A 23,475-nucleotide genomic window follows, 5' to 3' on the forward strand; every position below is an offset into this window, starting at 1 on the left:
TACTTCTAGCCAAATTTACTGAGACAAAACAGTCCAACTATTCATACAATACATATGAACCTTCAATCATATTCTACATATTCTCCTTGTCTATTTGTCTACAAGAAGCAAACTAGCGCCTTCATTGAGGCTCAAATATTAACCATAATCCTTTAAGACTTCCTAACCTCTGGAAAAAAAAGAAACCAACGTTTCAAGATTTGGTTAAATAAATCATCTGTGAAGTGCATAAACTGCATATACATATGAAAAGCATACGTTCAAAAAAATATACATAGTATGATTGTGTACAAATTCTTTTTTTAGCAATTACTTGGCACTCATAGAAAAAAAAGGCACAAGCGCTATCAAAAGGCAAAGCAAGACAGAACAAGCCAGCTGACTTATTAGGTCTAAACTATGGGCAGTGCACGAAAGGCAATGATATTACACCAGTAAAAAAAAAAAAAGGAGGAAAAAAAAAATTACAGAAACAGATTCTGCAATAGCAACACTCATTATATATATTACAAAGCTATGAAAATGAATGTATACAAAAAAGACATTAGATTTTTTTTTTTCTCAAAAGAAAAAAAAAAGTTCTTCCTTACACTGTGAATTCAGGTTATCCCTTCATACGAAGAATCCTGCTCACTGTAGCCTTTAACAAAACTATGAAGAGAGAGAGAAAGATTGAATGAATATAGCTCATTCAAAGATAATAATGCTTAACACGCTAACCAACTAACAAAAAGGCAAGATATTAAAGGAAAAATAAAAAGATGGAAAATGTCTTAATTGACTTTATAAATAAATATTTACTTATATTTACTTAAGAGTTTACTTACAGTTGCACACTCCCATCAAGTTTGTTGTATATAGATCACAAGGTTTGCATGGGTAGTCGCATACCAACAGTGTGTTTTCACTCCCATTGTTGGGAAAAGTTACTTTAGAAGGTAATGCATTACAGTATTGAATTACTCCCCAAATTAGTTGCGTTACTTATTATGGTAAGAAATGCATTGTTACTTTAAAATGACTTTTGCATTATTCTTTTTCTGACCTGGCTGAGGCTTGATCTCTTTTAAAACTTGCAAGATTTTTTTCTGTCTATTTTTTTTTTCTTAAATAGACGAGATACATTGTATAACCTTCAATAACATTGCAAAAAAAATAAAATAAATAAATAAATAAATAAAAAAAATCAATAGGTTATCTTCTCAGAACTTCCTGAACATAGAGCTACACAGTATATGCCTTTTATACAGGTTAATGAAAGTTTAATGCAATGCGTTTGTTACTTTTGTAATTTTTGTTATAATAACAAGTAAATTTGCCATGCAATTCAGATAATCTTCTTTTCCATGTCTTCAATGCGCTCAAAACAATGAGAACATTTTCATCACAGAAATGTAAGGTTCTGCCATCTTTATTTCTGTTCATTTCTGTTATGTCGTGCAGTATTTAACATGACTACTAGTTACATTTAAATATGTAACTTAAAAATTAATACTTTATTTTCAAAGTAATGCATTTCGTTACTCGTTACTTAGAAAAGTAATATTATTACGTAACTCACTTTATTTGTAATTACTTGAGTTACCCCATTTTGTGAATATGCCACATTTATAAAAGAAACCCTAGTTCTGTAAAAAAAACTCCTAATATTAATAAATCATATATATATTTATATATATACTTGGTAACTAGCTACGCTAGAGATCGCTACGCTGGACCAATCAGCTGTAAGTAAAGTGACATGTCTGATGCAGCAAAGCCACGGCCAGTCCCCGTCTTTTCTCGCTAGATAGGCGTTTATATTATATGAATTAAAATTATTTATTATATTTTAATGTTATAAGTTCAAATACTTTAAACTTGTCAATTTATATAAATAAATTATTAAATATAAAAATAATATAAATATAAAAAATAAATGAACATAAAAAATACATAAAAATGAAACAAATTTCATACATTTTAAATAAAAAATATTACAATTAAATTGATTATTCCCTCATAGTCAATTTATGGAAATTAACTTTATGCAAGTGATACATGAGTATTCTAAGTAAATACTGCCATCATGTGGCTAGAATGTATCAAAAAGAAACAATGTACATGTATATGCATCATAGTCACAAAAACGCAATGGCACTTTTTAGTCATTATAATTCCAGATTCATCATGTCACCCAGTGGCTGGTGATCTTGCAGGAGCGCAAGGGGATTCTTACCTTCCAGCGGTTTCCACACTCGTTGCACAGCACGAAGGTGGTCATGGGTTCATCAGCGCTTCGTGTTTGGACCTGCAGAGAGACTGGCGTTACATTCCTGCTCCTTACATGCTTCAGTGCAGACTAAGCCCACTTGCTTTCAGATGTGCGAGTGAATCAAAGACTTGTACGAAATTGCTCCGAGCACAAAATATGGGGCCGTTTTCTCTTTTACAGTACGGCTTTGCATCTCCTTTATTACATAGAGACAACATGTTGTCAAAACAATTCCTGTTCACATCAATCTGTGAAAATTACTAAAAAGGCTATATGCATGTCAAGCCAGTAGAGCACATGTGTCAATCCAGTTACTTGAGGGCTGCAGCACAGTTTAGTTCCAGCCCTAATTACACACACCTGATCAAAATAACTAAATCCTTCAGGTTTGTTTGAAACTTACAGGTGTGTTGGAGTAAGTATGGAACTTTTTTTTTCCTTCTATTATTCCCTTATTTTTCTAAATTTTATTTAAAAAAAAATAAAATAAAAAAACTGAAGATTTGTGCATGTATACAGTTGAAGAAATTATTAGTCCCCTTTCGGTTTGTTTTCTTTTTAAATATTTCCCAAATGATATGTAACAGAGAAAGGAAATTTTCACAGTATGTCTAATAATATTTTTTTCTTTTGGAGAAAGTCTTATTTGTTCTATTCTAGCTGCAATAAAAGCAGCTTCAAATTTTTTAAAAACCATTTTAGGGACAAAATTATTAGTCCCTTAAAGGTATTTTCCCCCCGATAGTCTACAGAACAAACCATTGTTATACAATAATTTGCCTAATTACCCTAACCTGCCTAGTTAACCTAATTAAGCCTTTAAATGTCACTTTAAGCTGTATAGAAGTGTCTTGAAAAATATCTAGTCAAATATTATTTACTGTTAGCATGGCAAGATAAAATAAATCAGTTATTAGAAATCAGTTAATAAAACTAATATGTTTAGAGTTGAAGAAATCTTCTTTCCTTTAAACAGAAATTGGGGAAAAAAAATAAACAGGGAGCTGATAATTAAAAAATGCAGACATGTGTTAAAAGCTCCAGAATTCTTTACATTAGTTATACAACTGCAGAGTATTTGGGACTTTTCTTTAGTAAAAGAACCTGACAGGACTAGCTACAGGAGAGGGCAAAAAAACTGCTGCTGCCTTGAATTAGACTGACTTTTTTCATCTATTGATTTATATCCATTAAAATAAACAACCTAACCCTAAATGTAAAATACATTGTTGTCATTATTGAAAATCGTTGATAGAAACAGTGAACAGCTGTTCACTACTGAAACACAGAGTCTTGCTAGAAATTTAAGCCATGTCTGTAATTAACAGTGAGTCTGTATTAGACTGTTCAATCACAGAAAACAGAAATGCCCTTACTGCCATTACTGCTATCATTTTATTATGACACATTTAATAATGAAATCAAATAATTAAAGTATAATATTTAAGTTAATTTTAAACTATCTTGCGGCCCACCTGCATTATTAAAGGGACTGAGCTGAAAAGAAAATTAATTTCATAATTGTTTACTACAAATGGCTGCATATGTTCAGATCCAGTTTATACAGATGTAATAGACATGCATATTGCACTACGTTTATTATTTTTATGGCGTGCACGGACAAGATAACAGTATTGTTTTTTTTTAAAACTTGCACTTTAAGCCTCCAAAACACCACTGCTGTGTAATTGTCAATTTGCTTGAAAGGCCTTCAGGTATTAGTTTAAAAAAGTGCTGGGTAAACATATCATTAAAGTAGAAGTTTAAAAAAAAAAAAAAAACCTAAAAGAAATGAAAAATAAAAATGTTTATCCAGCTCATGTTTATCCATATGATGATAGTGAATAGCAAGCCTTTTTAAGCTTTAAAATAACAATAAAAAACAATAAATAAATAAGATTTTAGGATTATCACAGTACTTTTGGATTAATTTGATAGTATTTTGATTAAAGCTCAAATTAAAAAAAGCTTAGCTTAAATAAAAAATAAAAAATGGCAGCGCTTCTTTATGTACAAATAGCATTGACCAAGGTTAAGATTTGTATTTAAAGGGCACCTATTTAACCCCTTTTGTAGAATCTGCCCCTTTTAGTGTCTGAGGACTGTGTACATCAGATAAACAGCATTCAGTGATAGAAACAGACATGTATGAAGCTGAAATAAGGTCATTAGTCAAAAATACCAAGTAAGTTTATTTGATGTATTTGTGGTGAAGCCCATTCAAGCCTTTCTGAAATGATATGTCAGTGCACGCACGCATGCACGCACTGACACCATACAACCGTGGTGGTTATATCGGTTAAGAATTACATAGCGATTTTAAAATCAATTTAAACTTATAAATATTTTTAATGAGGTGCAGTTGTTCACAAAGACTTGTATGTTTTAATCCCAGTTTCTTTGCAAAAACATCTTCTGTGGGCACGTGTGTACATGTTATTAGAGAAGCATGGTGCCTATCAATCAATTCGGTGGGTGGGGAAACCGCACTCCAACGTCACGATATGGTGGGCCTCAAAATCACTGGGATTTGGATCCTATTTTAACTTCAGGAAATTAAAAAAAAAAGACTAGTTGGGTTTATATTACTTCAATATGACAGTGGACACACTATACCTACACACAGTTCTATTTAAATAGCTTACAAAAGTTGATTTTCAACATAGGTGCCCTTTGATCCATGAAATTTATATTTGTTTTGGAATGCATGGTTAATACAGTTGCATTTTTTAAGCTGAAGTGTGAGCAAGATATTTAAAAAAAAATCTCAGGTGACATTATTTCTTTAAGTGTATAAATTCTTGTGTGTACTCCTCAAATTAATAGTCGTTTATATAATTGAAGCAAGTATAAACATCTCTGGTATAAACATTGTGTAAAAAAAAGTGTTTTAAGCTGCAGTAACCGCATACCTGAGTGTAAGTGCAGTTCTTGCCCTTGCATTTTCCACAGACGAACATGTCCGTCTCTGTTCCGCCCACTTTGGAGAGCTGATGCTCTCGAATGGACTCCTTGGTCAGCGCTTTCCTGATCTCCTTCAGCTCAGGGCTTGCCATCTCCTGCCAAACACGCAATTAACACAAACACACTTCACAACCTCTAGAGACAGGGCTGCCGTTTAACAGTTTCTGAGCCAAAATCAAATCCAAACGAACCTCTGCAGTCATGCTGGCGATGCGCTCTGGAGAGATGTTTCCACACAGGACATTCCGCCGCAAGTCTGGGTTCTTTTGGTCCTTTAGGTTGGAAATACGACTCCTCAGTCTGGTCTTGTACTTCATGTCGGTGGATTTGAACTCCTGGTAAATATGTGCATCAAGGGGACCAGTCAAGGAAGTACAGTTGTATTATTTGACATTGTTCAAGAATGGCATTGTTGAAGAAGGCCAATTTTAAGCTGAAATAATTTCTCATTTAACTTTGCAGACAGAAAAGTGTGTTAAATTTCTTTAGTGGAAAGTGTAACAAAGTACATTGCCATATTTATTATTATTAAGAAGTTATGGTTTGGTTAGCTATTATTATTTGGCCTATTTTGCATGCTAATTATGAATCCTGACATAAAAAAAAACATTACAGAGCTGGTATGAATTAAAATTCTATTTGTCAAGAGCTCCATGATCAATAGTAAATCTCCTCCAAAGACCAGGGGCCTCATGTACGAAGACTTGCGTGGAAATCTTACTAAAACATTTTAAATGTTTTAAACATAAACATTTTTAAACATTTTAAATGTGCGTACGCAGAAAAAAATTCAGATGTATGAAACACTGCGTACGCCGAATCTCACGCATATTCTTTTGTACATCTGAATGAACGTGAAACTGAGCGCAACATGCACCAGCGCAAAACCCCTACCTGCCTCCTCCCCTGTATGAATATGCAAATGACTCTACTTTGGCAAAACCCAACGAAATAGCTAAGGCAAAAGCAAGCAAGAAGAGAAACTTTGAACAGAATGTGAATTGGAGGTGCTGCTTTCAGAGGTAGACCGGAGAAAAGCGGTGTTATTTGCAAGTTTGTTCTCCGCAATTAACAACAAAAGAAAAAAATAGAGTGGGAGAGTTTAGCTGCTGCAGTTAACACAGTTGGGTCTGAACATCGCACTGAGTGAATTAGAAAAGAAATAGTGTGATTTATAGGTGTAAAATGTTGCAGTCTCCTTAACAGTCTCAGTGGCGCAGCTCGTAAGACGCATGTCAACATGTTTTGACACGTTCGAGCATGAACTTGGTTCGAATCCAGCATCTTATGAACTCTTTCTTCTTTTTTCCCCCGCTACATATCAGATTTTGCCAACTATTTATCACGAGAAAGACAAGTAGGAATCATTAATACGTTTGTGCATCATATTTTATTTGCACATTTATTGAATGGAAATGTTTCTGATTCACGTATGCAAATTCATCTTCAGATAGTGTCTTTATAGCAATGTGCGTGCAGTAGATAGCTCAGATTACATTGGGAAAACAGGCGACCGCTGCAAATTGCAAACATGCTTTAATGTTTAGCTGGTCAACTGTATGGTATGGAAACCTTATATACCTGCTAGATGAACCCGTCTCATACAGCTGCCATTGCAAGGCTCAGACACTTTGTAGAGAGCAATTTAACACAACTGCCTCTAGGAGTCGCCAATGGAAATTAAACAGACACGCACGAAAAAATGTGCGTACGCCAGCCATAAAGCTGGCGTGGAGCTGCGCACATTCCCACGTTCAGTTCATTGTTAGTAAATGCAAACGTGAGCAATTCTGAGCGTGAAACCTGGCGTATGCAAAGTTTTTGTGCGTACGCAGCGTTGATACATGAGGCCCCAGATGTTGCAGAAACTCCAAATACCCACAAAGAAGAAACCCAAGAAATTCCCATAGCCTTACATTATAAACAAAAGCTTTAACTGCAATCACTGCTTCAGCATGACTTATAAACACAACTATCTAATCATTTCACAGAATTTATTTTGAACACTTAAGAGCTATTTTTAAACTGAAGTTATGACGTGAGTGTGGTGTAAAAACATTAAACGTGGTATTAAACGTTAAATGTGTAGCATTTACTACATTAAGCTGAAATTCATTGATAATTACAGCATGATTTTGAACTTGATTTTGTCTAATGAACTATGACTACAAGTAATTGTTGTTCCATCTGAAAACACATTCTAGAGATTAAGCAGATCTGGGTTTACTGACAAAATGCAAATGGAAATGGAGTTCAACATTACAACCAGGCCTACAACACTAGCTTTCGATGTGAAGGATATAATCCTCGATCTGTGCCGCCATGTGTTCACAGTCTGCTCCAATCGTCTGGTGATCACCTGAGAATATACACACAAAATTTCCTTGAAGCAAGCAAAAATAATAATAAAAAACAAATAAATAAAATAATAATAATAATAATAACAACAATAACAACAACGGCAACGTAATGAAAAAATCTTTACATTTTCTTGACACAATATATAATATCGTATAACAGAATTTCATACACCTACAACTTTGACACCTAGGAATGCTCTATGCATGACCTGAACACAACGCATGCAACATTTTTTGAAAGGCTGTTTCTCTTAGAATGAATGCACACATCTGTACAAACCAAAAGTTCCTTGATTACTGAACATTATTAGAAGAGAAGAATAATATGTTTACACTAAATTCAAATGAGGGGTTGCAAATGAATTTCTAAACTTAAACAGTTAAAATAAAATTTACATTTTGTGTGCTTCTCTTGTTTGTTCCTCTTATTTATTTATTTTTGACCGTTGTATATGTATATACATAAGTATATCATTGTATAGCATCCTATAGAAACATAAATCCTATATCTATTTAGAGAAAAAAAAAAAAAAGATTGGCTGCGACATTTGCGTCGCTTATCCTGGGCACTGTGTTGAATTTTCTAAAAACTATGTGCATTACCTAGACAATATTATGTATGTGATTCTTACAGGTCATGGTGATCTTGAATGCATTATGTAGGTTAAATATATTTATTTTAAAATGTACTCAATTATAAATATATGGCAAAATCACATAAATTACAAATATGCTAAATTTGCCCAACTAGTTCCAACCTTTTAAAAGATTCAGTCCATTAAACACAAAAAAAATATATATATATTTTAAATAAAGCTGAAAAAGTGTAAAGGTGACCTCCATAGTAGGACAAAATACTACTGAATACTATTTAAATTAAATATTACACTACTATATACTATTAAGTCAGTGCTTACAAGTTTTAAACTTTAAATTATCTTCTTTTGTGTTCAACAGAAGAAGAAACAAAGTCAAACACCTTTGGAACAAGTCGAGGGTGAGTAATTGATGACAACATTTAGTTTTGGGTTAATAACCCTCTTAAAATCCAATCTTTTGGAATAAATCATAAGAGTAAACTAACTTAGTTAAAACCAATAATTTTGACCACTGTGAAGAAACTTTATTTCTAAATATTAAATAAATGTAATTGAATTATAAACAGAACATATAGAGAGTAAAAAATAGAATATAGTAAAACCATTCAAATCAACTTAAATTTGAACTAAATGATTTTTAAAAATCTCAACATAAACTAAAAACACTACCAGATCATCACTTAAAGTCATATTTATAACACCTAATTTCAGCATTTCCCTTAAAGTCAGTAATTGAGTAATGGTAAGTAAGTAAATAAATAAATAGCTTTCACAATGCTCAGTTGTTTCAGGACTCACCATCAGTCTGCAGGGCTGCCACCAGTAGCTCTCTGCATTTGGTGCGTACACTGTCCGTGGTGACTGGGGCAGGTGGGAACATAGTGAATTTAGGGGTGACTGGGGTGGTGGGAGTTTTTGGAGTCTCTGGTTTGTTACTAGATAAGAGGAGACAATGTATAAGATCTTTAGAAAACTGATTAAAAACATGCATCATAAAAATAGACATACACAAAATTGAGTGTACTAAAAGTTTGCTTATAATATATACAAACAATATTATACTCGTACCACTGCGATGCAGCTCGCTGTACATCAGCACTGCTGTAATGTGTGCTTGAGCACAAGGGCGCAAAAAGCTACGTAGTTTAAAATACAACCAAATCACATAGTCACCGGCCACTTTATTAGGTACACCTGTCCAACTACTTGTTAACACAAACTTCCAATCAGCCAATCACATTGCAGCAACCCAATGCATTTAGGCATGTAGACATGGTTGAGACGGTGTGCTGCAGTTTAAACCAAGCATCAGAATGAGAAATAAGGGTGATTTAAGCGACTTTGAATTTGCCATGGTTGTTGGTGCCAGAAGGGTTGATCTGAGTATTTCAGAAACTGCTAATCTACTGGGATTTTGGGGCACAACCATCTTTAGTGTTTACAGAAGATTGGAAAAACGTTGCCTCGTCTGATGAGTCTCGTTTTCTGCTGTGACATTCGAATTATAGGGTCAGAATTTGGCGTCAACAACAATCAATCATGGATTCAACCTGCTTTGTATAAACAGGCTACCTGAGTATTACTGCTTACCATGTCCATCCCTTTATGACCATAGCGTACACATCTTCTGATGGTAACTTAACACGCCATGTCATAAAGTGTGAATCGTCACAGACTGGTTTCTTGAACATGACAATGAGTTAATCATAATAACAATACATTTTATTTATAATGCGCTTTTCTTAAACCCAAAGCGGGTTCACTGGCTACAAATAGCCTCCAAGGTCACCAGACCTCAATCCAGAATAGCACCTTAGGGATGTGCAGCTGACAAATCTGCATTAACTGCATGATGCCATCATGTCAATATGGAACAAAATCTAGTACCTAATCCAGGAATTTTCCAGTAGCTTGTTGAATCTATGCCACAAAGAATTAAGGCAGTTCTGAAGGCAAAAGGGGGTCCAACCCGATATTAGTACAGTGTACCTAATAAAGTGGCCAGTGAGATGTCGGTAAATCACACTAGTTCGATCTCCCTCATTTGTATATTTTATAAATTGTGTGGGGTTTTCATGTTTACTTTAACACATAAGAGCAGACAAAACTCTGTTGACCTTAGAAAGCCAACATACTGTTAAGATATTTAAAAATGTAATTGTTATTATTATTCTATACCATGGCCTTTCATGATACAAGCCACAAACTCAAAAGGCACCTGGGCCCTTGGTAGAAATAAGAATGTCCTGCACTTATAAAATATAAAAATAATAAACTTTATAAATTTAAATTTCTTGCTGACTTATTAACGGAGACCCTACACACCTGGTGTCACTGGATCCAGGACAGTCTTTAGAAGACGAGGACTGAAGAGGAGATTCTCCCTTCTTCTCTTCTGGTTTACCCTCAGAACCATCTACCGAAATAAAAATACACAGTCCTGCTTTAACACTTGTTTTCACTTTATTCATGATTTCATCAGTTTCTTGTATGTGTGGCCATGATGGAAATATTCTGAAGTAAACAACAGCATGGATTGCAAGATACTACTGAGCAATATTTATGTACGACTGAGCTTATGTAGGCTGTTTAAACCACAGATGAGCTGCTAAATCATATAGAGAAGAATTAAGTAAACATAAATGGGTACAATATTGACAAACTGACTTTACCAGGCTCTATTCTGCTTGATTTGTATAAATGTTTTATTTTTTTTATTTTTATTTTTTTACTGCATTCTGCTTTCCAACATAACTATTATAAACACAATAAATGCAGAAAATCATAACAAAACTCATTAGTATCCATCTTTTAGCAATATACACGGTCTCTTTAAGGCTGTGTGAGTGTAAATGCAGTACCCAGCAGTTTCTTCCAGGCCTTGATGAGTGATTTGGCCAGAGTTTGCACCTCTTCATCTGAGCTCTGCTTCCGCACCGCATTTACTGACATCCCGATCCTAGTTGACTACAGTGAGAAGATCACGTTACAAACCATGGAATATTGCACTGTTCTGATAAACTGCAGCTCATTATATATGATTTACAAAAATAACCAGCACCTAATATCTAAATATCATACTCTGACTAACTGATCAGGCTTCTGCTTTAAAACAGCTAATATTAAAATATCATATTGTCTTGTTAAAATACTGTTTTAATCACTGATATCGAAAGACAAAGCCAGAGCTCTGGGGTATTTCCTTCTGAACACTGATGATCTGTTGTGCTTTAATTTCTCCTCAGGGACCAATAAGGGCTGTTTGTCTGCACATTACCTCCATCCATATTGACTAAATCCATCTCAGGGGTATTACAATAAAAAAAAATAAATAAATAAAATATTAAACAGAAAATATTTTGCTCATCATCTAAAACGAACTCTAACTGAAATTAGTAAATATTATAAAATTAAATGCTTATAAAATTCAATTCAGGTTTATTTCTATAGCACTTTTTACGAAGTAGATTGTGTTAAAGCCCCTTAACAAAGTTCTAGAAAATAGAATTTGTATGAGTCCAGATGTCAAAGTTGAAGTTCAGTTTAGTGTGGATAAATTTTCACTACTGAAAGTTCAAACACTGAAGAGCAAATCCATCGATGCGCAGCTCCACAAGTCCCAACCAAGCAAGACAGTGGAGATAATGCATTATATTTATGTTTTCAGTTATTTCTCACATTCATTTGCTTAAATTACCTAAACCAAAGTAAAAAACACTGACTGTTTATGCAATTTAGTAATGTAGGGTGAAATAAATAACTAAATAAAATTGAAGTAAATAAACTGTGCCTTTTGTGCATCATTTTGGCATTTTGTAACATTGGCAATATGATTAAATCATAAATCAAAAAATAAACACGAATGATACTAAATTAAATTCAACGAACAAACTGGAATTGAAAGCACATCGTAGTTTAATTCATGAAAGTTGCTCTGTTGTGTGCTTTTTATCAAATTCAAGCAAAAAAATGGTCTTGAATGCATTTGTGGTCTTCTAGATTTATAGTTTCTGCCATTTAAAAGAAAGAAAGAAAGAAAGAAAGAAAGAAAGAAAAAGAAATTAGCACTTCTGAGATCAGTCAGCAGGGTTCATTAGGTGTGAATTGCTATTTTTTACGTACTCATCCGAAAAATTGTCAAACGCCATGACATTATAGATCATTTTGAGACATGCAAACAAAAACAATGGTCCCAGCGTATTTTTCTGTTTTACATTTTATAATTTCTAAAGCTTTCGAGAATCTAAAGAGAGCCACACAATGATAAAAGTACTCAATAGTGAGAATTGAGTATTACTCTGTGAAAAGCTGATGCGTGTACATGCAATTTGTGTGTGTGTGTGTAAACGTAACATTCTGTAGTGCATTTAGTGATTGTTTAAGTCCATTTGACAATTTCATCATACAGTAAACACCCTTCATCTTCTTATCAGTGACATAGTTTAAAAAGCCTCTGGCTCATTGCGTGTAAAGATTTTTGACATCTTCTTGGACAATTGCAATACTTTTACAATGGTTTGCTGCATGTATAAAGCATCCATGTATTGAGGTTGTTCAATATGATGCAATTGAGTTTTCTCTGTGCGATTTGATTTGGACAGGAATCGCTGGATAGATTTTTTACTAAGCCAATCCCCGTACACAAGAAAAAAACAAATAGTGACTGCAGGTTGAAGGAAAGTAGTGGAGTAAAAGTACAGATACTGCTGTAAAAATGTACTCTAGGGGAAGTACACATTTTTAAAACTACTTCGTAAATTACAATTCCTGAGAAAAAAAAACTACTCAGTTTTAGTAATCGGAGTATTTGTAATTTGTTATTTTACACCACTGCTGTTGTTACAGTAATGAAATAGTTTGATAACAAGCAGAAAATGTTCACTGGGCCAATGACATGACAACATTGAATTCGTCTATAGAGTTGATTACATTTTCATGACTGGATTGTGAGAATTTGATTGAGATTTCAACGTCCTCTCCTATATTCGGGATTGGCTCATAGTAATTTATTCAGATATTTTCTGCTGAAATTCCAACAGTACTAACAGTATGCCAATGAGAACACTAGCATGGGATTCCCTGACAGAAAGAAAAAGAGTTGATTATATAATCTAGCACAGCACACACTCGTTCCAGAGATGCCTTCTGCAGTCTATGTAGATACCTGTAGGGTCTCCAAAGACATTTTCATGTTCTTCAGCTCCTGAAGCAAGTCAATGGCACCATCCTGAACATAAAAACACAAGGAGGTGAGAAACAAACAAAATTGGTAAACAGTCACTACAACAACTTCTTAAATGCGTCAGTAAACACTAGCTTCTTCAACTATAGCTTGGTTTACACAAAAACACAGGCAGATACTATGTTTTGGGGACGAAACTGGGGCTGACTTGTGTGAAGTACTAGATAAATGAGTCTTTTGTTTGCGCTGGAGAAATTTGGAGAACAACCAGCTGCCAGCTCATCACAGCACACAAACGCTTCAAACATGAGAGTACAAAACGAACGAGTGATTGTCAATGGAGACTGACCAATAAGAGCACACCGGGCGGTAGTCTGGAATAGGATGAAACAGGTGATAATCACACACACACCAACTAGTCTCCTGCTGGTTTAACGGATACAAACATGAACGAACGAACGTCGAATAAACAATGTTCTCCTGCCTGTTTTATTATTATCAGATGCTACAGAAAAAAATGTGTGTCACTTACGGTGTTTTTTTTGTGCACCATTTTGTCCAGCTTCTTGGCGATGCGCTCCACTTCTTGGTCCTTCACCATGTTTGCAGGTTTAGGGCTGTTTGATGGCGCCCGGTGGCCAAGCCTCCATTTACGTGTGAAAATGCGCCCGTCTCTCTCTCTGTGTGTCTCTCTTTTAGTGGCAGAATGAGAGGAATCCACTGCCTTTCACTTCGCTCTCGTCTGTTGTTGCATGGTTGATTCGCGAGCGAGTCGTTCTTATGAGTCGAATCATTTTAAAGAATCACTTGAATTCGAACGATTCGTTTACGAACGAGATTGAATCAGTGACTGTGCTTCTCGACACAACAACTCACCAATTGTTTGGAAAATCATTCAAGAACATCGTCTTTTCTGGCCATTTTATTTCGTAATGACACAAGAGTATCATTTTAAGTGACCAAAATGGAGTGAAAGGTAAGTTATTAATGTACTTTACTGGCTATATGGTTCTGTGGGAATTGTCAACACAAAAGTCAAAAAAGTTTCAGGATATGTCCAATGCTTGTGAGCCACTAACTAACTAGGTCAATGTGAATTAAAATAAACACGTTTGATAGTAAAAAAAAAAGGTTAACTATTGCAGTATTGATTTTCTAAGCCTATTTTATGCCACAAAGAGATGTCATTTGGTCACGTGATGACATAAACAAAAATCATCCCTGAATTGTTCATTGAGTGGTGTTTGAAAGAATCGATTCGCGAAAATGAGCTGCACTGCACATAGTTTCTGTTTCGAAGCAGGGTGTTGTGGGGAGTGGAGTTTATTCACCACAGAAGCAAGCAGCCAGTTTGGTGTAAAAAAAACAAAAACAAAACAATAACAACTTTAGGTTATTAAGGAGACAATGCAGTCCTAACACGGATTAAAGAGTTTTTAAATTATTTGACAACTGCAATCGTCATACTCCAAAATTATATTCATCATCCAAAAAGGGTTTAGGCTATATTATATTTTATTATAATATATTATTCATTTATTTATTCATTTTCTTGTCGGCTTAGTCCCTGTATTAATCCGGGGTCGACACAGCGGAATGAACCGCCAACTTATCCAGCAAGTTTTTACGCAGCTGATGCCCTTCCAGCCGCAACCCATCTCTGGGAAACATCCACACACACACACACACACACACACACTCATACGCTTCAGACAATTTAACCTACCCAATTCACCTGTACCTCATGTCTTTGGACTGTGGGGGAAACCGGAGCACCCGGAGGAAACCCACACGAAGGCAGGGAGAACATGCAAACTCCACACAGAAACGCCAATTGAGCCGAGGTTCAAACCCGCGACCCAGCGACCTTCTTGCTGTGAGACGACAGCACTACCTACTGCGCCACTACCTCGCCTTATATTATATATAGTTAATCTGGGGATGCCACTGCGGAATGAACCGCCAACTTATCCAGCATTTGTTTTACGCAACGGATGCCCATCCAGCTGCACCCCATCACTGAGAAACTCCCATTCACACACATACACTACGGACAATTTAGCCTACCCAGTTCACCTATACTACATGTCTTTGAGCTGTGGGGAAAAACCACGCAAACACGGGGAGAACATGCAAACTCCACACAGAAATGCAATCTGTCCCAGACAAAGCTTGAACCAGCGATCTTCTTGCTGTGAGGTGATTGTGCTACTACCCACTGCGCCACTGTGAACCACCATCCAGCACATGTTTTTTACGCAGCGGTTGCCCTTCCAGGTACATTTACCAATACTACATGCCTTTGGACTGTGAGGGAAACCAGAGCACCCGGAGTATAGGGAGATCATGTAAACTTCACACAAAAACGCCAACTGACTTAGCCGAGGCTTGAACCAGCAGCCTTCTTGCTGTGAGGCGACAATTACTACGCCACTGCGTCACCCTATATTATATTAATTTTTCTTTGGCTTAATCCCTTTATTCATCAGGTGTCACCACAGCGGAATGAACTGCCAAATTATCCAGCATATGTTTTACACCGAGGATACCCTTCCAGCTGCAAACCAGTGCTGGGAAACATCCATACACACTCATTCACATACACTATGATGGATAACAAATTAAGTTATAGGCTAAAATAATTTTTACAGAATTAAATCATTTAAGTCTAAATTATTACATTTTGCTATTGTGTAACAAACAATTTAATAAATAGTTAAACATACCTTGTTTGTTTAACAAAAATGAATAGAGTTTTAAAAACTTCTTTTATAGAATCTGAGCACACACTTTAAGGTTAGTTGATTTTTTTTCTAGCATTTTAGACAGCTTTTTTAGGCTGCTGGTCAGTCAATTTACTTTAATTAAAGGGCATTTTCTTAACCAAACAAACCTTGTATAACATTATAAAAATGGCATGTGACACTATGATTTTGTCACTATGATTTGATGTTGTGGCATTTAGTTTAACAGTTACTGGATGAATCAGTAGAGGGCGTTATTGTAACAAGTTATTTACTATTTGAAAACCTAAACCAAAATGCGTTCATGAACGTCCTTGCATTGATAGGAACAATAGTTTTTAAATTGGGGCCACAAGGGAGTGCTAAGGAGTCTGTGGAAATGTTTGAAGAAAAAGCTTTAAAAGAACAGTTCAACCAACATTTTTAAATTACTCACCGTTTACTCACCTTCAAGCAGTCCCAAATCTTTTCTTTCTTCTGTTGAAAACAAAATTATATATTCTGAAGAAAGATTAAAACCAGTGATGTCCAATAGTAGGGGGAAAGTATAAGATAGATGTTAGTGGTTACAGGTTTTCAACATATCTTTTTTTGTGTGTGTTCAGCAGAAGGAAGAAGCTAATAACGCTTTGTAACAAGCAAGTTAGTAAATGATGACAGAATTTTCATTTCTGGGCAAACTACCCCTTCAAACAAAAAAAATAAATAAATAAAGTAAATAAATAAAAATTTGTTAAAACTATTTAAAATGATTAAATAAAGTCTTATTAAGACATTTTATTTCTTTATAATTGAGATAAATAAACCATTAGTATTAAACCAATATATATCTTTAATTAAAATGTTTCAATTTTATAATGCCTCAATAAAATGTAATATAACAACAACAGTAACACAATAATAATAAAAATAAAGTAATAATAAAAATGACAATTTTTTATTAATGAAATATTATTATTATTATTATTATTATTATTATTATTGTTATTGTTATTATTATTGTTTTTATTATATACAAATTTGATTTAATAAAATTAAAATAAATCATTGATGCAGTTAGATAAAAAGAAAATCTCTGTATAAACAGTTCCAATAAATTTGTTCTTGTATAAAAATGTAAATAGATGTCTTTACATTTTAGAATAGAGGTCATCATGCAAGCATCATCCTTTTTGGGGTCTGTGGTAATTGGCATTTGTATTGTACATCATCTTCAGATTATTATTGACCTGCTTTTAGTAAATATTATGACCTAGCCATATGGTGCTCCTCTTAGGCTTTCACAATGTTGTGATGAAATTAAAACAGTGATGCAGTTTGGCATTAAGACTTTGTACACACCTTACGGCTCAATATTGCTAAAAAGGGATTTAGATGTACACTTTTACATTTTGCTTTCATTTGTGCAAGACATTTTGGTCTCTTTATTATACTTTAAAAGGATCTTTTAGAACATGTATAAATATCAGAAAAATAACTTGTTTTATTTATAGTAAAAAGTTTAGTAGGCTTTCAAATTAAGGAAATGTAAAAAGCCAGAGACCGAAAACATATAGCAGTATCAAAAATGATTTGTTGAAGTGCAGAAAATATTGCGTTCACATTATTTTTCTGACTGTTGTACAGCATCTGTTCATTTCTTATTCCGATCAATACAGATTTCAGCATGTTCCGTGACTGTAAAACAATAGTGACACGCCGAATCAGAGCTGTGAGCATGAACATCGCATAATGCTCTGTTAATATATAGTAGCATTACAAATAGAAAAATGCAGTGTTATCTTTTAGGAATTAAATATTTTTTAGATATTATAAACCAATCACTATTACAAATATATATATATATATATATATATATATATATATATATATATATATATATATATATATATATATATATATATATATATATATCAATGTTAGATTTATAGTGAGAATCTTCTAGGTGCATTTATATTTTAGAATGGGGAACCTTAGGCAAGGATATTTGGGGTATGTGGTATTTAAAAGATTAAAACTGGTTTAGATAACAAAATATTGAACCAATTTACATTTACATTACTTTATAGTTCACCCAAATCGTCATTTACTCTCCCTTCTTCACTTGTTCCAAATCTGTTTGAGTATTTTTTGTCTGTTGAACACAAAGGAGAATAATCGGATGAAGAAAGCTGGAAACCTGCATCTTTGACTTGCATAATATTTGTTTTTCCCTAAAATAGAAGTTACTGGTTACAGGTTCAGTTTTCTTCAAAATATCTTCTGTTTTCTACATAAAAAGAAAATTAAAAATATTTGGAACCACTTAAGTGAATCGTGAGTAAATTTTCACTTTTTTGTGAACTATCCCTTATGGTTAATTTTGACCTGCATTCAACATCAACTTTAATTGTTCACATTGTTTAAAGCACAAATATTTGCTGTCAAATTATCAATAAGATTTGGCTTGAAGTATTAAACTTTTTTTAAAGATTAAGCTTCACACATGCACACACAAACATTGCACATTAAGGCAAAATGATGCTAAACAACATTTTTTTTAAACATCATTTTTGGTCCAGTGCAAGAAATTATTGATTTGCCTGAAGTAAAAGAGTAATTATAATAATTAGAGTTACACTGAATACACGTTAAATCATACGTTGCTCATTTAAAATTAAGTTAAACCCAAAGTTAAACTTCACAAGTCATTTTAAAACTGAATAATAATCAGAGAGGCACTGAATTTACTGTAAAACATACTTGAGGTCAAAATTATTAGCCCCCCAGTTTATTATTTTTTTTCCCCAATTTCTGTTTAACAAAGAGAAAATTTTTTTCAACACATTTCTAAACATAATAGTTTTAATAACTCATTTTTAATATCTGATTTATTTTATCTTTGCCATGATGACAGTAAATAATATTTTACTAGATATTTTTCAGGACACTTCTATACAGCTTAAAGTGACATTTAAAGGCTTAACCAGGTTAATTAGGTTAACTAGGCAGGTTAGGAGAATTAGACAAGTTATTGTATAACAATGATTTGTTTTGTAGACTATAGAAAAAAAACATAGCTTAAAGGAGCTAATCATTTTGACCCTAAAACGGCTTTAAAAAAATTAAAAACTGCTTTTATTCTAGCCGAAATAAATCAAATGAGACTTTCTCCAGAAGAAAAAATATTATCAGACATACTGTGAAAATTTCCTCGCTCTGTTAAACATCATTTGGGAAATATTTAAAAAAAAACAAAATTCAAAAAGGGGCTAATAATCCTGACTTTAACTGTACATTGCTTATTTACATTTTTAAGTTGACTCGAAACATCAAGTTAAATTTAGTTTAATCTAAAAAAAAAATAAAAAAAATGTTAAACCTGATTTTCGAAATTACGTTAAAGTAACTTAAAAACATGTTGTCTTCTTTTGTTATGTCATTTTTTACAGTGTATTTATGCTTAACAGTGTGCTTGATTCATAAAAAATTATAATATACTGACCATTCACCTTCCATAAAATTCTGTCACCATTTACTCGCTTTACTTGTAAGGGTGAATATATGGTGTATAAATGTTCACTTTTGGGTGAACTGTCCCTTGACTGATAAAAGAGACCCTCACAGCACAGCTGATTTAAAAATGATTGTTCAAATAAACACTCGCACACACTGTTGTGGGGCATCTGTTCATTTCTGAATCCGATCGATACACATTTCTGCATGTCACGTGAAGCTAAAACAATAGTGACACGCTGAATCAGAGCCATGAGCATGAATGTCCCATAATGCCCTGTTGAGCGTGTGGTATGTGCACACACGGGGCCCGACGCCTCAGTGTTTGAGTGGATTTGACAGCGAGGCCTGTTCTCCAGCTGAGGAAACCCCACCTCAGTGTTCAGAGAGGGGGAAAGTCCCCGAAATGGGCCGCCGCTCAGGCCTCAGTCACTCAGGCAGGAAAGCCGCTCTTCATCACCCAGCTGAGGTCATCTCTGATTATAACCGATCGGCTCCCGGTTCCTGCCATACAGGACCCGTTTAGAGGGATGCAGGCGGTGCCATTCTTGCTTTGGACTTTTGTGTGGTGTAGAAGTGTGCTGATTGATTGAGCTGTGTGTTTATTTCACTCGCCTTATCAGCGTGAGGCTGCTGCTGGACATTAATCTGTCATCATGGGGTCAAACTGATCTTGAATGGGACGTGCAGTAATAATCATTTTTAGCAGTGTTGACTATTTTATGCTTTCTTTCTTTCTTTTTTTTATTTGAATACGGTGTAAATATATCAATTCTCAAATTATACAGTAAATGCTTCGATAAGAACTTTATTTGGACAAATTTAAAGGCAGCTTTCTCATTCAGAATTATTTTTTTGAGCTGTTAGATATTCAAATAGTTGCATCTGAAACGGTCACCTCATAGCAAGGAGTTATTCAACTTTCATAATAAAAGTATAAATATTATACAGTTAAAGTCAGAATTATTAGCCCCCCTGTTTATTTCTTCCCCATTTTCTGTTTAACAGAGAGATGTTTTTTTTTTCAACACATTTCCAAACATAATAGTTTTAATAACTCATCTCTAATAATTAATTTTTTTTATCTTTTCCATGATTACAGTAAATAATATTTGACTAGATATTTTTCAAGACACTTTATACAGCTCAAAGTGACATTTAAAGGCTTAACTAGTTTAATCAGGTTAGCTAGGCAGGTTAAGGTATTTAGGAAAGTTATTGTATAACAATGGTTTGTTCATTAGATTATCTGAAATATATATATATATATATAGCTTAAAGGGGCTAATTATTTTTATCTTAAATTTTTTTTTCAAAAATTAAAAATGCTTTTATTCTAGCCGAAATAATACAAATAAGATAAATATATAATCTCAAAAGGGGCCTAATAATTTTGACTTCAACTGTATATGATATATATATATATATATATATATATATATATATATATATATATATATATATATATATATATATATATATATATATATATATATATATAATGCACAGTGATCAGCATAAATGACTACATCCTATTTCTCTGTGAATATAGGTCATATATTTTGGTGCATTTGACCAAAATAGATTTATTAAACAGATACATTTATTCAAATAATGTTTTAGTCACCAAACATCTTTAGAAATAGAAAGAAAATACATTTAAATTTATGTGAAATATTGGATAAATAAATTACAAACTGCAAAGTTTCAACAAAATTTTACACATTTGTTGTTTCTCTTGAATTTTGCCCTTTTTAAAATATAATTAATTAGATAAGCTCCAAATTTGACTACAGTACTGACTAATCTAATGTATATGCACAAACAGTTGAAGTCAGAAATATTAGCCCCCTTTGAATTTTATATATATATATATATATATATATATATATATATATATATATATATATATATATATATATATATATATATATATATATATATATATATATATATATATATATATATATTTCCCAAATGATGTTTAACAGAGCAAGGACATTTTTACAGTATGTCTGATAATATTTTTTTTTACTTCTGGAGAAAGTCTTATTTGTTTTATTTTGGCTAGAATAAAAGTAGTTATAATCTTTTTTTTAAAAACCATTTTAAGGTCAAAATTATTAGCCCCTTTTAACCATATATATTTCTGAAACAGAACAAACCATTGTTATACAATAACTTGCCTAATTACCCTAACCTGCCTAGTTAACCAGATTAACCTGGTTTAGCCTTTAAATGTCACTTTAAGCTGTATAGAAGTGTCTTGAAAAATATCTGGTAAAATTTTATTTGCTGTCATCATGGCAAAGATGAACTAAATCAGTTATGAATGAATGAACGCAAGCAGTTTTAAGTCAGTTTAACATAATATAAGTTCAATGGACTTATAAGGTTAATTTGATTCAGCTTAAAAATTTAAAGCAACCAGGATTTTATTTTTTTTTTTTTACAGTGTATAAACTTTTTTTCTTTTTCTTAAGAATGCCTATTTATTTAAGTTTGGCTGGAATAAAAACAAATCATAAATAAATAAAAAAAAGAAACTTAGGCTCAATATTATTAGGCTTCATAAGAATTTCTTTTTTTTTCTTTTTTTTTTTTGACTGGGTACAACCCACTGTTGTTCAATACCTTGCCTATTTAACAGAACTTGCCTGGTTAATTATTCAACTTAATTGTTTTATGTTCAATCCACTTAAATTTGTAAAAAAACAAACAAAAAAAAAAACACATATGTTAACTTAATTTATTCATGTTATCCCAAACAATCCATTTTGTGGAACCCAGCATTTTTTACAGTGCTATATACGGTGGGGACATATTTATATAATTTTAATGCATCCATGCTCAAAGGTTATCTCTGAAGCATAGTTAAACATCTAGCAACATGTAATAAAGTAAACATAGAAATAAATACAGCAAATATGCTATTGTACTTTCCTCTATGTGTTACACATACTGATTTAACACACAGTATTAAAGACAGAACCCACGTTTGCTGTAACAGTTTTAAATCCCGCAGGGGAGCAGAACTGTGTGTGTCTGAGTGGGAGAAACAGAGAGAGAGTGACATCTCATGCATGTGTGCTGAGTTTAAACAGATCGCTCTGTCAATAAGCACTTTCAAATTGAAATCAGATGCTGACCACTTCAAGCCCCAAACCTACATCCTCTTTACAATCACAGAGGAAATGTAACATGGAGCTGCGCGACCTGTCCAGTGCAGTCAAAGAGACCATCTGTAATTGCAAACAGTTTTAGCAACCAAACCCTGGGCTTGGAAAATCATCATATGAGACGTGTCTTTACTCTAAGCACTCTGGTGTGCGTTTATTCCAGACGACTGATGCAAGACTGTCATTGAATATCACTGAAGCAGAAAGAGAATGTCAGCTAGATGAACGCTAATTGTGTTTATTTAGCTCACCGATCAAAATATTGCACCATGACATTTTTCTTAAGAATATGTCGAAAAGTATCAAAACATTGCAGCATAATATTTTCGTTTTAATAATATCTTTAAAAGTAATAACATATTTCATCATAACAAATATGTTTGGTTTAGTATGTATGTATGGTTTAGTTTTTTGTTAATATGCTTAAAAGCTCCAAAATGTTAAATCATACCATTGTTTTATTTTTCAATATGCCTAAAAGTCTTAGAATGTTGCATCATAATATTGACATGGCTTTTTATTTATTTATTTAATTTTTTTTTTTTTTTTTACAAAATGCTTAAAAGCACAGAAATGTTGTATAATAATATATGGTTTAGTTTTATAAAAATAATTTGCTTAAAAGTTTCAGAATCTTGCATCATAACATTGATATAGTAGTCATTTTATTCTAAATAATATGCCTAAAATTGCCAAAA

At 33.2% G+C, this 23,475-nt stretch overlaps 1 protein-coding gene and 1 long non-coding RNA gene across 3 annotated transcripts in view; one reads left to right on the plus strand and one right to left on the minus strand.

Moving 5' to 3' along the window:
* Positions 1–14,141, minus strand: tcea2 (transcription elongation factor A (SII), 2). 2 transcript variants are annotated; one of them, NM_200986.2, is given in 10 exon segments: positions 1–651; positions 2,219–2,290; positions 5,167–5,313; positions 5,410–5,564; positions 7,521–7,577; positions 8,976–9,112; positions 10,503–10,593; positions 11,039–11,144; positions 13,342–13,404; positions 13,892–14,141. In NM_200986.2, coding segments are annotated over 10 exon segments (906 nt in total). In that variant the 5' UTR covers positions 13,961–14,141; the 3' UTR covers positions 1–642.
* LOC141380640 (uncharacterized) overlaps positions 13,916–23,475 on the plus strand; it is a 14,696-nt gene continuing 5,136 nt past the window's right edge. The window contains exon 1 of the long non-coding RNA XR_015523195.1: positions 13,916–14,335. This is a non-coding gene — a long non-coding RNA (uncharacterized LOC141380640). The remainder of the gene's footprint in view (positions 14,336–23,475) is intronic.

This window comes from Danio rerio, chromosome 23 (genome assembly GCF_052040795.2).
Source record: "Danio rerio strain M-AB ecotype USA chromosome 23, GRCz13ab, whole genome shotgun sequence".
Classification (NCBI taxonomy): domain Eukaryota; kingdom Metazoa; phylum Chordata; class Actinopteri; order Cypriniformes; family Danionidae; genus Danio; species Danio rerio.